This window comes from Halyomorpha halys, unplaced genomic scaffold (assembly GCF_000696795.3).
Source record: "Halyomorpha halys isolate HHAL.00 unplaced genomic scaffold, Hhal_1.1 Scaffold298.1, whole genome shotgun sequence".
Classification (NCBI taxonomy): Eukaryota; Metazoa; Arthropoda; class Insecta; order Hemiptera; family Pentatomidae; genus Halyomorpha; species Halyomorpha halys.
Window position 1 is genome coordinate 681,728 of NW_027107540.1, and position 16,364 is coordinate 698,091.

Consider the following 16,364-nt stretch of genomic DNA (forward strand, 5'->3'; position numbering starts at 1 on the left):
AATAAAGTTGAGAGAAAAGAGATCAAAATTGTTTTAAAAAGAAACTAAACCACTCTCAAACAACTATATAAATAAAAAATAAATCTAATAAAGACTTTTTATAAGTACTAAAATTAAAAAAAAAAAATTTGTAACCATTTTTGCCCTTTACTTTTGAATGATATTTTGCATTGTTTATCCATAACTTTTCTTGCACTGTAAGCAATAGTTTAAATAACAATAGTTATTCCAGATTTTCACATTCTATTCAGGATTGGAAAAATCACTGAAATATCTCTTTTCATTTGCCACTTGAAAACCTAACTCCCCTTCAAATGGTTTTAATAAACACTAATTTTTTTTAAAAGAAAATTTGTCTAGTTCAATATACTCTATCTTAATATCTTAAATTATCTTATTTAAACAGTTTTTTAGTTATTGGTTTCTATTCAGCAGAAAACATGACATTTTTCTTTATTTGAAACTAATTTTTATCTCTTGTTAATTCATAAAATCTATAAGATCAATAATCAAAATAAAATCTATATAATGATTGTATTAACATTGGATTTGGGTATCATCCAGAGGAGTTATGAATGTTTAAGTATACACTGGACATAGAAAGAAAAATAAGTCATTCAAAACTCAGGTCAAAAATTTGTCAATTCATATTTAAGGGTTTTAAAGAATAGTAAAAATGAATTTTTCTTGTTTTTTCTTAAAGATTGTTAGAGCTATTTTATTGAAAGCGTATTTTGGTTTTTGTGGTTGTTTATACATTTAATACTATCAGAAATATTTTTTTCTCATTCTACAAAAAAAAAAAAAAAAAAAAAAAATGATAGTATGAAAAAATGCTGAAACAATATAAAATATTGTTTTTTTTTTTGGTTTCTAGGGGACATTAACAAGAACCCGTGGATACATTTCTTATATTTTTCAACTACCTAGTGTCACCAAAAAATATTTCATTAAAATTATTGATCCCATATCTGTAGCCTACTCTTGGTGTAAGTGGCTGTTCATAGTTTCTGTAAACTCTTAGACGATTCCTCTGAGTGATTTTGTTCCTCATTTGTGTGATTTGACAAATTTAAGATGTTTCATGAAATTTATTCTTTTTCTTTTAACATGAAAACTAGCAAATCCCTTTTTCTTCCTTAAGAAATATTTTATTACAACTTGTGATGACCTCTTTGTTTCGATTTTGCATCTTTTGGCAATTACTGTTTAGTGTATTTTTAGATTGATCTATTTTCTTGTTTGTTTCTTAGAACCTCTGATGAAATAGTCTTGATGTCTTGCATCGACAGTCATCACATTTATATACTTGATGTTATGATGAAAATTGAACTTCAGTACCACAGCTTTGAACTTTTATCTGTTCTTCAGGTATCTGTGCAATAAAACATTACTCATCTTTCTAAGAGAGTACAAGTGTATATAAGTATCTCTCATGTATCAGGATGTTTCGTTTTCAGTTTTGTTAGTATTTATTTTTCTGGGCAAGGATGGTAGCATTTTCCAAAATTAAAAAAACTTATTCTAAAAAACAAATACATAATTGTTTTCAGCTACTGCTTACTGTTTTTGGTATTGAGGCTATAGATGCAAAGAAGCTGTTATCAACTTTGTTTATAGAAACGGTTTTGGAACCAATGTATGTAAGGATATATTTAAATTTTCCACTTCTTGTTGAAAAGGAATAGGTTTGGAAAACATTTTTGCAATTACTAGCCATAATAAAACTTATATGAAGGGTTAATTATTGTTTCTTGTTTTTAATCTGGTGTGTTTGGCCTGTGCATGCTTTCACTAATAATATAGGTGCTCCTCCTGGTTGTGTCAACTTTGTCTTTGGAAAGTGGTGGCTCTGGTTGAGTCCTGCGTGATGAAAATATCTATACATGTGTAAATTCATATTTTTTGGTCTTCAGTTTATTGATAAAGTTGTAAGTATTATTTGCTCTTATTTTTATAAATGAAAGAGATTTTAACCAATTGAATTCTTTTTTTTTTTTCAATTGGCTCCTTGCAGATTTTGGCCGTCTGAACCAGCCATTTCCATGCCTACCTCTCTTGGATTACTGCTGTCCAGTTGCATGTTGCTCTTTCGCATCTTTATTGATTCTGTCTATCTATCTGGTTTTTGGCCTCTCATGTCTCTTTCTAACTATATTGGCATTCATTATTGTGTTGAGACATCCTGATGGATTGCTTCGAGCCACATGCTCCACCCATCTTAACCTCCTTGCCTTCATATCCTGAGATATTGACTGACTAGTGTCTCCAAGCATTTGTTCGTTCTTTTCCTCCATGTGTTAAGGCTCTGATCCTAGATCACTCCTGTAATCGTACAGCCCAGGTCTCGCAGCTATATATTAAAGGTAGCTTTATCATATCATTGTACACCCCTAGTTTCAGATTTTTAGAGTTTTTTTCAGGATTTTGTTATTCTTGACGGAGATAAGGCTCTGTTCTTGCTTGTTATACGCTGGTCTATCTCAGTCCATTGATCATTTATTGATGTTATTGTGGAGCCGAGGTATTTGAAACTGTCTACTTTTGGAAACGATTTGCCATCCACACAGACAGACCATGTCGTTATGGTGGATTTTTTCGACTTATCATATATTTTGTTTGATCTTCATTTACTTGCAAGCCGATTTCCTCTGCTTCTCCTAATAGAGTCTTTATGTTGTCCTTATACACTAGATCTTTATGTTTGATGAGAGTCCATTTCCTTGTCCCAGACCTGTTCTGACTTCAAAGGCTTCAAATACTTCTCCTTGTAGCAGGACTCTGTACTTAAGATATTCACACACACTTTTGCTAGTCTTGCCAATTTCTCAGTAATTCCCATCTCAGTTATGATCTTACAAATACAGATCCTATCTACGGAATCTTAAGCTGATTTGAAATCGACAAATAAGGCATGCACATCCTGATCTACTTCCCATGGTTTTTCGAGTATCTGTTTCAAGACAAAGATTGGGTCAAGCATGCTCTTTCCTCTTCTGAACCCTACTTGGTGGTCACCTATTATATTCTTGTAATACCAAGATATCCGATTAAGCAGGATGTTGTCATTATCTGGTTGACCACCGGAAGGATTGCTATGCCTCTATAATTGCCTCACTCATATCTGGAGCTTTTCATTAGGATAAGACAGATCAGGTCTGTGTTCCAGGCCTCTGGTATCCACTCCTCCCATATTTTTTGGAGTAGTTCTAATAGCTTTGTTCTTAGAGGTTCTCTGCCTTCTTTGAACAGTTCCGATAGTAGGCTGTCTATTCTTGGGGCCTTGTTCCTTTTAAGTCTGGTAATAGCTATTTAAACATTGTTAATATCTGTTTTTTTCCACCTCTAGTGGGTTGATGCACTCAGCATGATCTATGTCCTTGTCGTTCGTGGGCTCTCTTTGATTGAGATGTTCCTGGAAATGTTCTTTTCAGATGTTTGTTATTTTGTCTCTGGATGCCATCCGTTTGCCATCTTTTCCTCGCAGTTGCGTGTTTCTCACTCTATTCCCTACCCTTTCTTTCCTAATATCTGTATAGAACTGGTACATATTTCCAGCCTGCCAGTTATCCTCAGTAGCTTGCAATCCTTTGAGGAGTTCTCTTTTTTGCTTTTCTAATTATTTTGTCTTTGTTCTGATGGCTCTGTATTTATCCAGTGTTGTTTGATCAGTACTAGCTAAACTGAGGACTTTCTTTTTCCTTCTTTCCTCCACTGCCTTTTCACGTTCTTCCGTAAAACTTCTTGGCTTTTTGTTTCTCTTGAATACCTATTACTTCCTCGGGTGTTTCTTTTAACCCTGTTTCCAAGGCCTCCCAGTGTTCATCAACTATGAGGTATTCCAATTACGGAGTTTCATTTTTCAGCTCAATTTAGAATTTATATTTTATTTCAGGATTTTTCAGATTTCAGACTTTATACCTTCTTCTTTCGACCTTTTCCCCAATTTTGTGGATTTTCTTTAGCTTCTGACAAAATTTGATTGATCAAAGTGTAGTCCGAATCACAGTCCGCTCCACGATAGGTTTGTATGTCTTGAATGGAGCTCTGATGTTAGTTGTCTATCAGCATGGGGTCCATTGGTTTTTCGCACCTTTAGGGCTTACCCAGGTTTACTTGTGGATGTTTCTGTTAGGAAACATCGTGCTGCGTATCACTAGACCTTTAGCTGCAGCTTAATGCATTATCATAGCTCATTTCGTGGAGGCTTTAGCCTTTAATAATGGTCCTTTGGTGGAGTTCTCGACCTATCTTGGCATTGAAATCCCCTATGACTAACTTTTTTAGCCAATTGGATTGTTAATTTTTTTTTTAAATTTAGCAAAGCTTTATTTACATTTATGCATTTTCAGTACATTTTTTACAAATTATAGTATTATATATTGCACATTGTCCACATAAATTGTGGACCAATAGCAGATTGGTTTATTAGTAAATCCCACTTGTTAAAATTATGTGTACACAATACCAGCACACATTTGAAAAGAGGCAAAGTTCTACTTGTTTATAGATTTGTTACCATAAGAACCCCTCAAAAGTCTTAATTAACATGAATTATTCAAATGGTCAAATGACTGCCCAAAGTGGAGTAGACATGCTATAAATTATTTTTGGAAAGTGAACAATAAAGAAAGTTATGAATAAAGAAAAATGGGTTGTAAGTTTACTATAGGAAAAGTCAATAAGGTACATGGTGGTACAGCAACCTTATGTACTAGAAATTGTAAACAAACTGATAAAAAACCGTCATTTGACTGCACGTGGTAGGTTCAGTCTTAAGTAATAAGCAAATATTGTTTTATGTATTTATTTTTCAAATTCAATATTGTGACGGTTAAAATAATATTTTCAAGTTCATTATTAACAATAATGAAAATTCACTATTGAAAAGAAATACTGTCAAACACAACTCCATTTTACATATCTGTTTTTTTCTATAACTTTATAAATTATATTTAATACCTTATTTTTGGTTTATATTGATTTTTAATTACTTTGTTAAAAAAAAAAAAAAAAATTAAAATCACTTTGAGGTAAATGGTTCTTAGTAGAAATTGATTGATGACATAATTTTGAAACATCTTAAAACAGTACGACGTCAAATAGGGACTGCCTTTATTTGAATGTTTTAAAAATAAGGTAAAAATGCTTAAATGATTTTTAGAATTCAATATCTATCTTTCTATTCTAGGCTGTAATAAACAGTACAATCACTCCTAGTATGACTTTCACAAAAACATCACAGAAATTTGGTCAGTGGTCAGATATACGTGCCAATACGGTTTATGGGCTTGGATTTTCTTCAGAAGCTGAACTGAATAAAGTAAGTTTTATAATTGTGTTATTACTTATAATCATTGACGAGTCGTATGCTAATAGCATATAAGAAATAACCATGTTCTGGAATCCTCACTATTTTATATTAATATTGATTAAAAATCAATCAACATGCTATTTTTAATATTGTTATTGAAATTAAAATATTTTTATTAGCTTTGAAATTAATATATTAATTATTTTATGCAACATGATGTTTGTATAAATCAGTACAATAAACTGCTTGAGAAACATGTATAATAACAGAAATATAGAACATGTAGCATAAAATAATTAATATATTTATTTCAATGCTAATACAAATATTGTAATATTAAAATCAATATTAATAATAGCAAGTTGGTTTGTTTTAATCAATATTAATATAAAATAGTGAGGATTTCAGAACATGGTTATTTCTTAAACATTTATAGTACTGATTTCAGAACTGTACTGTTTATTTATTTTTTTCAAATATGTGATATATTTTTTTTTTTTAACATCAATTTCACAGAGGAAACTTTTATTGGGAGGAGAGAAATTTTATTTTAGAGAGAAAGATTTGTTGGCCACACTGTTACACCTAGTTTTCTATTGCAAAATTAGCTTTGCCACATTTTTAACATGCTATGTTGCTGTGATAGTACAAGAGCCCAAGAGGAAAAAAAAGGCAGTTATCTCACCCCAATTTTTGATTACTTTAAATGATTTTTGACTAGTAATCATAAATATTTTTTACTAATCAAAGTTGATGAGTCTGCCAAGTATAGGTAGGGGAATAAAAAATGGTGGCTGTTTCAAAGTGATAAAAAAAAAATTAATTTTTCATTCCGAGCTCTATATCATAAAAAGTAGGAACAACACAAGAAAACCTAAGATAACGTCATTTCAAAAAAGCAAATTTGCTGAAATATGAACCCTAATAGAGTTATTTACGTTAAATACTTTTCAAGATATAGCTTTTTAAAAAGCAACATTTCATAAAAATGTTGTATGGGACGTACTGAAAGATCAGTACTTAGTGAATTTGTTTTGAAAAATATCTCAAAAATCATTTGATGTACAAATGTCTATTAGCACTCAAATTAAAGCTAGTTTAATGAGCTATAAAGTAGTTTATGATGTTTATTTTCGTAGGAGTAGTAGTTTTCATGAAATTTGCTAAAACAAATTGATTTAAAGTTGTTCGGACTAATTTTCAGTAAGTTAAATTTCCTTTATTTTGAGTGCTGGCAGACATATTTGTGTCTTATGGGTCTAAAGATATATTTTTTCAAAAATCCAACATTTTATATGAACAACCAGAAATTAACATTTTGAGTAAGGAAAAATAGTTGGGGAATACATTTTGAATTAGCATTTTAGCTGTTTAACTAATTTTAATTTTTATTTTTGGTTACTGTTAGGTTATTTATAGTTAGTTTAATAAGCTATAAAATAGTTTATGATGTTTATCTTCGTAGGGGTAATAGTTTACATGAAATTTGTTAAAATAAATTGATTTATAGTTGATCGGACAAATTTTCATTTGCCAAATTTATATTCATATGTGAATATCATAAAAACTACTACCCCTACGAAGATAAATGTCATAAACTACATTATAGTAAGTTAAATTTCCTTTATTTTGAGTGTTGGCAGACATATGTGTGTCTTATGGATCTAGAGACATATTTTTTCAAAAATCCAACATTTTATACGAAAAACAAGAAATTAACATTTTGTGAGTTTATTTTGTCAAATATCATAAAAACTACTATCCTACAAAGATAAACATTATTAACTATTTTATAGTCAATTTAACTAGCTTTAATTTGAGCGCTGGCAGACATCTGTACGTCTAATGGTTTCTGAAAAAAGTTTTTCATAAATCAAACATATTGTTTGAACAACTATAAATCAATTTATTTTAGCAAATATCATGAAAACTACTATTCCTACGAAGGTAAAGGTCAGAAACTTCTTAATAGTCCATTAAACTAGCTTTAATTTGAGCGCTAATAGACATCTGTATGTCACATAGTTCCTGAGATATGGATTTCTCAAAATAAATTAACTAACTACTAATCTTTCAGTAGATTTTTAAGAAATTTAGCTTTTCAAAAAGCTATATCTTGAGAACTATTGGACGTAAATAGCTCTATTAGGGCTAATATTTCAGCAAATTTACTCTTCTTTAAATAATGTTCTCTTAGGTTTTCTAGTGCTGTTGGTAGTTTTTAAGATACAGATATAGCTCCGAATGAAAAATTAATGTTTTTTCCCCCCCCTACCTATTCTTGGCAGACTCATTAATTTTGATTTGTAATTACCCATAGTTTTCATTAAAGTAATTAAAAATTGGATTGAGATAACTGCCTTTTTTTCTTTCCGGCTCTTGTACGTTATGTATGTATGTTCTATTTGTTGTTTGCCATGAAAGCTTATAAGCTACAAAAAATAAATACAGATAGGAAGTATATAGAAGAATATGGAAGAATTAAATAGTATTCACAGAAAAAAATTAAAATTAGTTGTACCTTGTGATCTGAAAACATATAAACTTTATTATTATTATTCGAGGTATCCCCAAAAAAGGATAACCCTTGACATTATTGATCAGTTTAATTTTGTTTATCTGATTTCCTCATTTTTTGATGAATGTTGTTCTTCCTCAAAATGTTCTAGAACTGCTTCCTTGTGTAAATTCAACAATAATTAAAATTGATTTTGTCTCTAGAAAAATATTCATGTAAAGTCTTCGTTTTCTAGTTAGTTTTAATTTATAGGCATTCCAACAAGGGTTGCATAACTAGTGTAGTTGAGGGTGTAGTCCTGGGTCTCCTGAAATTCTGATTTATCCTCCACAAGTGAGAGGGACAAGCCTGGTTCAGAGTTTCCCTGACTAATTGGTATAAATAAGTACGCCTGCGTTTTAGGCCTTGTTCACAATGGTGCAACCTCCCACGTTCAACCCCTATTGCAGTACCAAGAAAAAAAATTAAACATCCAGTTTCTCATAGAACTTGCCATAACATAGTATTGCCTATTGCCCCTTACTTTGCATCAAAACAAGAAATTGATTCTCTAATTCTTTTAGCCTGGTACTCCTCAAAGCCTAAGAACATAGAGATTAATAATAATTTTTTTTATTTTATAATTTTTACCACAACCTATCATAATTGAATTTTGTTAATTATTCTTAAAATAACGTACTTTACAAATATTAAATTTAGTATCATTTTTCCTTATAAAATAATAAATAATAGCCTTGATATCTCAATTTTGTGCTACTACCTATTATTTTATTTTGGTGCTCAAGTTATTATTTTGTTTTTCAATTTTGTGGAAACATTTTAATAGGTCTCAAGTAAATTAAATTAGTAGTTTCTCAAAAAGTATGCTATCCCTAATTCTTAAAGTTCTTAGTAACACGAATGAATAAACAACAATGGTAAGGGATTACAAGTATAGCAGCTTCCCATGTTAAGTACAGCAGAGTTAATATGGACCAGGATAAATTATTAGTGACAATATTTTCTCAGGAACCTATTTTGAAAAAAATTTCAAATACGTATTGAATTTGCAGACATACACTGAAATGTATAAATCTTTAGGGAGCTCACCATGGCGAGTGCTACAATGTGGTCACACCTGGGGCTTGGGGAGAGGGATCAATGTTATTGCCAGGGGTGGTGCACTAAATTTATAAAATACACATAAATATATTACATTTTTTATTTATTTAAATTAGGATTGTATTATTAAATAGTTAAACAATAATTTATTACATTTTATATATGTATGTATAGTTGACCGTAAAAATTGATATATAGGGATATGGTCAGGGTTGCGGTCAAAGGAGAAATAAAAATAGTTTACAACTATTTTTATTTCTCCTTTGACCGCAACCCTGACCATATCCCTATATATTACATTTTATGTATTTTCAATGTTAAAGTGGATATGTTTTGTAGTTCTAAAATAAATCTAGCTCTTATTTCAAATAAAATTATATATAAATTCTACAGCTGTGTATGTAAGTAGAAAAGTTGCAAAGTTTCTGATATGTATAGATTTATTGGGACATGACAGTCGTGTGGGTTAGGACAGCCCTGTTTGTAACTTTGTTAGTTCCATTCCCTCCTGGGGAAGTTAATATTTATTTCTCGGCAGTCCCGAGAAATGAATCTTGATACTCCCACTCTTGTGAGTACACGGTGTGGCTACTCCAAGGTAGCTGCCAGGGGTTGGCAAAAAGGGACTACTACACTCACTTGCCAAACTAGTTTTCCCCACCAGATACCGGTAGCAATACCAATATATAGATTTATAAGATTGTTTTATTACTGCATTTGTGTAAAAAAAGTTACTAGTTCTGGAAAAATTTTATGAAAGTTGGGAACTTTTGGAAAATTTTTATAAAAGTCAGGAATTTCAATCACAAAATTACTTTTTTTTTTTTTTTTTTACCGCTAAAGTAATTTTCTCTGATGAGAGGGAAGTAGGGTATAGAGTGGTTTCAATTAAGAATTGATAAGCTAAATACTTAAGTAAACACCATTAAATTCCTTATGCCAATATTGTAGAAAAGGCCACTTTACCAAAGATTTTCAAATTTTTAGATGAAATTAGATAGTGGAATGAATATGTTATTAATCTGGGGAATTGGAATGTAGAAATGGGTAGTGATCCAGATTTGGAAGAGGAAGAAATAGGCATTAACTTGAGCTACCAGGTATTCATTGAAAGCAGAGCAGAGATAGAATGGTCAATTTCTATTTAGTCTATGAGTTCTAAATTGGAAATTCCTTCCCTTACAAAATAATATATATAAAAAATTTCATTAGAAAGAAATCATGAAAGTATTATCGATTATTTCACTAATAGCTAGCCATTCTTAGGAGAGTTTATGGATGTAAAAGTTAAAATCATTAGCATTAACAGAAATTAACACTGATCACTCTAAACTCTTAAGATTAAAATTGTGAGAATCAGGAAGAGATAAAAATACAAGGGAGGAAGAATGTTTAAAATCTAGCAAGGAATAGAAGACTCACTCAGGTCAGGTTGATGATAATTGTTATTAAATAAAGAAATCTTTGAGAAGTATATGCACCCAATATATTATAAGGGCTGGATAAAGCACCAGAAAAACTTCAGATTGTATTCAAAAGTAAATTTCAAGGACATATCTATGGTGTTAAAAATTTTAATAAATTAGATTAAACTATTTTTTCTAATTACACAGTAGTAAGAAATGTTCACAGTATTTTTCGTCATCCAAGTACATATTTTTTCACTATTTATTATGTTCTAGATGAGCTTTTATTTTTTAAGTTCATATTTATATTTATATTCATTGTATGAGTAATCACATGGTGACTTATAGGTAATGAAGTTAATAAAAAGTTATCTACGATTATAATTTTTATTTTATTAAAATTAGATTATGTATTGGTGGTCATATTTTTTGAAAACTGATTCAGAAATTGAATTTTTTGTGCTATCACTTGGTTGAAACAAAATTATTTAATTAATATTTTATCTTATCTAATTTTCTAATTCACCTAGATTCAAAATGTTTCTGAATAATATATTCAATTATTATTTATTTTGAAATTTATAGTTTATAGAAAAGTTTCAAGAAGTTAAAGAAGCTACCAGAAGTGCTAGCAACAAGGCGTCTAATGGCACTGTGATTACAACTCCAGTAACAAGTGCAAATGCTAGTCCAGTAACAACTCGGGCTAGTGGTGGTGCACTAAGTGATGCAGGGCCCCTATTGGATCCACCATCTATGCAGCCCTCTTGTACATCTCCTGCTCCAGCATCCACCTCACAGGATGAAACAAGTGGACACCACCGTACTCCGCAATCTTCAGTTTCTCAGGTAAAAATTATTTCACCCCGTTAGTGAATGAGGATTATTTCACATGATAAGCTGATTAAGGTTATCTTAGTGTTGATGTTATAACCTTGCCATAATATTTGAGCTCATTTAAAGAATTTGTGTTACTGTTAGAAGATGGCCCCCAATAGGGGTTGAAACTTCCTTTATTAGTAACTATGTATTTTAAATTCATCCTTTACATTTACTTATTGTATTTTGGTATACAGACATAAGTTTTAATAATTAAATACAAAAAGAATATTAGTGTCATGGTATGCTTACAACTGATGCACCAATATTAAAATAATTAGTCTTAGACTGTATATACTGGAATAATAAGAAATAAGCTTTATTTTTGTCAAAATATTCACTGAATTTGATCTATAAAATTTATCTTTTTTATCCCATCGAGTATTGCATGACATGCTTACTATAGGTGCAGAACCTTAAAATTTCCTGTTTCTTGTGTACTTTTTGTCTTAGTATTTGTTTTAGATTTTCAATTTTCTTATTTTGAAATCTTTTAGAAAATTCGTTGTATGTATATTATGGCTATTAAGGATACAAATAGCTTCAGTTAACGATATTAAAGGTTTTACTTCTATGAAATATAATCATGCCTATATATTTTGTTAAACATATTTTTTATCTCGTCTTGCATTTCATCAGTGAGTTGAATCAGCTACTGATCCATTAGTATCTACTCTTGAATAATAATATCTTTGGCCTAATTATTTGAATAATAAACCTTCTCTATATTTTTGCAATTTTCTGATAGGTTAACTTTATGTCCAACTGGCAATATCATGTTAAATCTTCTTCGAATGACTTGAAGAAATAATTTTAATTTAGTTATGAATATTTTTAGAAATTATGTTTAATGTAATAGTTTTAATACATAATTTACACCTAATTAAGACATTTCCTTAAACATTAATTTACATCGTTAATCATAATATATTTTTTATTAATACATACTTTACTGCGTGTTCCTGTTGTAACGATTAAGATGAATCTTTAGATATGCTCTTTATTAATCAAAACAACAATACTTAACTTGAACATAGAACAAAACGTTCATAATTATCATCAACAGAATAGTCAGTTTTTTTTTAAGACAACAAAAACAACACCTATTTCATCATTAATAATTATTAGTAATTGATCATATGGCGAGAGGTTTCAAATGGGTTTGCCACTAAAACAAATGTAAAATAATGAAACATTAAATGAATTATAAATAAAAATAGATTTAAAAGAAATATACTAGGGGAATAAAAATGTTGATAATAATTTCGACAGTGGCAAACCCATTTCAAACAGTCTTTGCTAACGTCGACTAGTGCCTCTGAAGACATTGATCTAATAAGAATCTTGCCACCACATCACTCCCCCTCTATGACGTTGGCGCAGGACCTAACTGTCGGCTTTATTGCACGCCCAGAGCGGGTGTGATACACTGGTTGTGGTTGATGCTGTTCTGCGTCTTAGGTCATTAGAAGAGTTGGCAGGTCCTGCAGCAGGCATAGGACTGGGCTGAGCCGCATCAGCGTTTCTTTCTACCTGTGTTGTGTTTGCGCTAGGAAGAAGATGTGCTACCTTTAGTCAATTCATTAAAATCGTTTTTGGACCTGATGGTAGCTGGATCTTACATGTTTTCTCCTTCTGTGAGATTACTCTGTAGGGTCCAGAGTATGGTGGAGTAAGCGGTACCCTAACAGGGTCGTCCCTTAGAAATACGTGGGTGCAGTCCTTTAAGTCTCGATGTACAGAAGTTTTAGACATGCTGCTGCGATATGGCACAGGGCAGAGATTCTTCATGGTCTCCCGTAGGGTCTTCAGCGTCGATTCGGAGTCTTCCTGACATCCTGATGCCTCAAAGAACTCTCCTGGGAGGCGTAAAGGCTGCCCAAATATCATTTCCACTGTGCTGGCTTCCACGTCGTCTCTCACTGCCGATCGGAGACCTAAAAGAACTATTGGTAATGTACTTGTCCATCCTGATGCATTCAGTCTAGACATGACGGATGCCTTGAGGGTCCTGTGCCACCACTCCATGCATCCGTTGGACTGAGGATGGTATGCTGTAGTCCTGTTACGCTGGATACCTAATATACGAGTAAGATTTATTAAAAGATCTGACTCGAACTGGTGCCCTTGGTCAGTGGTTATCCTTGCTGGCATACCATAGCGGGAGATCCATGTACCCACAATTGCTGATGTTACCTTGGTAGTTGTTATCTCCTCCAGAGGGCACACCTCAGGCCAACGGATGAATCGGTTCCATGATCTTCAGACAGTACTGCATTCCATCGGAGTTTGGCAATGGTCCGATGAGGTCAACATGAATATGTTCAAACCTGGAGCTGGGAGCGAATGTACCTGGAGGGGTTACAGAGTGACGGATCACTTTCAATTTCTGACATGCAATACAACACTGAGTCCATCTCGAGACATCAGCGTTCATGCCAGGCCAGAAAAATTGCTGTTACTAGCCGTCTTGAGGCTCAAATACCAGGGTGGCTGAGCCCATGCAGGTGGTGGAAGATTGCTTCTCGCTTGGACTTAGGAACATATGGCGGTGCCTGAGAGGTGGATGTCTCGTCTCACAGAGGACTGACGTTATAGTACCGGGAGGTTTGATCCATTGAAGCTGAAGGCAGTCGTTTTTCTGTTGCTCTGTAATAGTTGGATCCTTTTGTTTTTCTGCCGCTATATGTACATAAGTGCATATCGAGTCAGTGCACTCGATGTCCTCGACCCTCGAAAGTGCATCGGTGACGGTGTTCTGTTCCCCGTGCTAAACTAATAAAACTGTAATGAAATTAACCAGACGAATCCGCTTGGGTGTCGTTGTCTCCGGCTTGATGGAAAGCATATTCCAACGGTTTGTGGTCCGTCTATATCTCAAAATGTAGCTCGTCCAGGTAATGTCTGATGGCTCGGTGGATTGCCAAGAGTTCCCTATCATATGTGGCATATTTCTTCTGCACTGGGGTGAACGCCTTAGAGAAAAATCCGAGAGGTCACCAAACGTTACCATCTTCCTGCTGTAAAACTGCTCTCACGGCGGTACTGGAGGCGTTGCATACTAAGACTAGATGAGCGTTCCCTCTAGGATGTCCTAGCACTACAGCATTCTGTATGGCAATTTTGCAGCATTCGAATGCATCCCAGCGAGGAACTTGTTGAGTGGAACTTGCAAATCTGCCGCTCTGATTATGCAATGACAGTAAAATTTGTGTGATCTGTGCAGCTAAGGTTGCTTGCATTCCTTCAGGTCCCTTGCAATCCTCTTAGCCACAAGGTGTTGAGCATATCTGCAGGAACCTTACCTGTGGCCAATTGCTGCATTTCTCAAAGAAACTGGGATGGCCGTTGATCGCCCAACCTCTTTTCCTCCAATCCTCGTAATTCTGGAGTGGTCTGAGGGGCCAAAGATGGAGAGTAGCCGCTCTTTTAGCCTCTCGTATGGCTCAGTGCCAGGGGGTCTCAGACAAGAGCGGCAACCTGCTTTAGAGCTCCTAAATCCAGTTGGGCGATGATCAGCTGAAACTTAGTTTTACTATTAGCTATATAACAAGAGCTTAACACCGCCTCAACTTGTATGAACCACAGGTCAGGTTCTTTCCTATAAAATTTGGGTAGCCGAGACAACGCATTGGGTATTTTCGCCGATTCCACTAATTTCTTTTGCTCCTCCTCACCGGTAAGCAGGTCGATTAAATTGTGCCCATGCATGCTTCACTTGAGTTCAATCAAATTTATAAGAGAAATAAACAATAAAATCATGTTCGGTGTCCCCACTTTACTGCATGTCCCTGTTGTAACAATAAAGATGAATCTTTAGATATGCTCTTTATTAATCAAAACAACAATATTTACACTTGAACATATAACAATACACTCATAATTATTATCAGCAGAAATAGTCAGTTTTTTTAGACAACGAAAACAACACCTAGTTCATTATTAGTAATTGATCATAAGGCAAGAGGTTTCAAATGGGTTTGCCACTAAAACAAATGTAAAATAATGAAACATTAAATGAATTATAAATAAAAATAGATTTAAAAGAAATATACTAGAAAAATAAAAATGTTGATAATAATTTTGACAGTGGCAAACCCATTTCAAACAGTCTCTTTACTAACATCAACTAATGCTGCTGAAGACATTGATCTAATAATAATAATCTTGCCACCTCAATACCATCAGTTAAACAATTGATTTACTAATCTAAGAAGTTTAACATGAAATATACACATCCCAAGTATGTCTAAGAAATACCAAAAATCTTCAAAGTATTTATCTTTCTAGTTATGACTAAAACATATCCATGAGTATCAATCTGAACAACCTTTGTGCACAAACCAATCTCCTCTACACATAAATAAACTTGTACTATATAAACTCATGAAGGTTCTTGAATTCATTAGTTCTAAAGGATGTACTGTTTCTTGATAACACTTATACAAGGATAAGTATAAAATATAAGTAAGTCACGTATGTAAGTGATATGGTCAGAATCCATGCTCAACTGTCCGGTTTATCTCCGAACCTAATGAAGGACCAGCTACCCATTCTAGAGGTTGATTCTGACCCAAGAGGATTTACCAAACCAAAGACCCTGAAGTTAATCGCTGGCTGGTATAATGGAAAATTTTGTACCATAGCCCTGCTTGAACCAGGAGTATCTTAACACACTTAGCAACCCACTCCTAAAACTATCTTCTTAGGTATAGAAGAAAAAAATATAATAATAAAAAGCTACAAACAGTCTTTTCTATTGATAATATGAATTCTTTCGTTTTCTACTATCAACTCATTACTGTTTATGGAGGAATTCAAAAGATTTTTGGAATATGAGAACATTTATTATCAGAGCTTTCATTAGATTTATTACCTTTATTTTAGATCAACAACAGAACAAACCAATCCCGCTATGAAAGTTTTTATAAAATGATCTATTTGGCTGAACAAAGAACACCTCATATATTTATTATTTTCACTATGTTTCTTTTTCTATATAAATCAATTTGATTTCATTTCTAATTTCTGAGTCTTCGGTTTTCATATCATGGCTGTGGCTGTAGCGCAATTCAGCCTTCTTTACCTTTAATCCTCAATTCTTAATATTAAATTTTACTTTTTTACTTAAAACATATCTTCTCTG

At 32.7% G+C, this 16,364-nt stretch overlaps 1 protein-coding gene across 1 annotated transcript in view; it reads left to right on the forward strand.

Moving 5' to 3' along the window:
* Nucleotides 1-16,364, forward strand: part of LOC106680902 (homer protein homolog 2) — a gene marked incomplete in the record, with an annotated part of 45,138 nt that overhangs the window by 4,503 nt on the left and 24,271 nt on the right. The window contains 2 exon segments of the mRNA XM_067045895.1: nt 5,192-5,323; nt 10,925-11,188. Coding sequence (XP_066901996.1) covers nt 5,192-5,323; nt 10,925-11,188 — 396 coding nt within the window.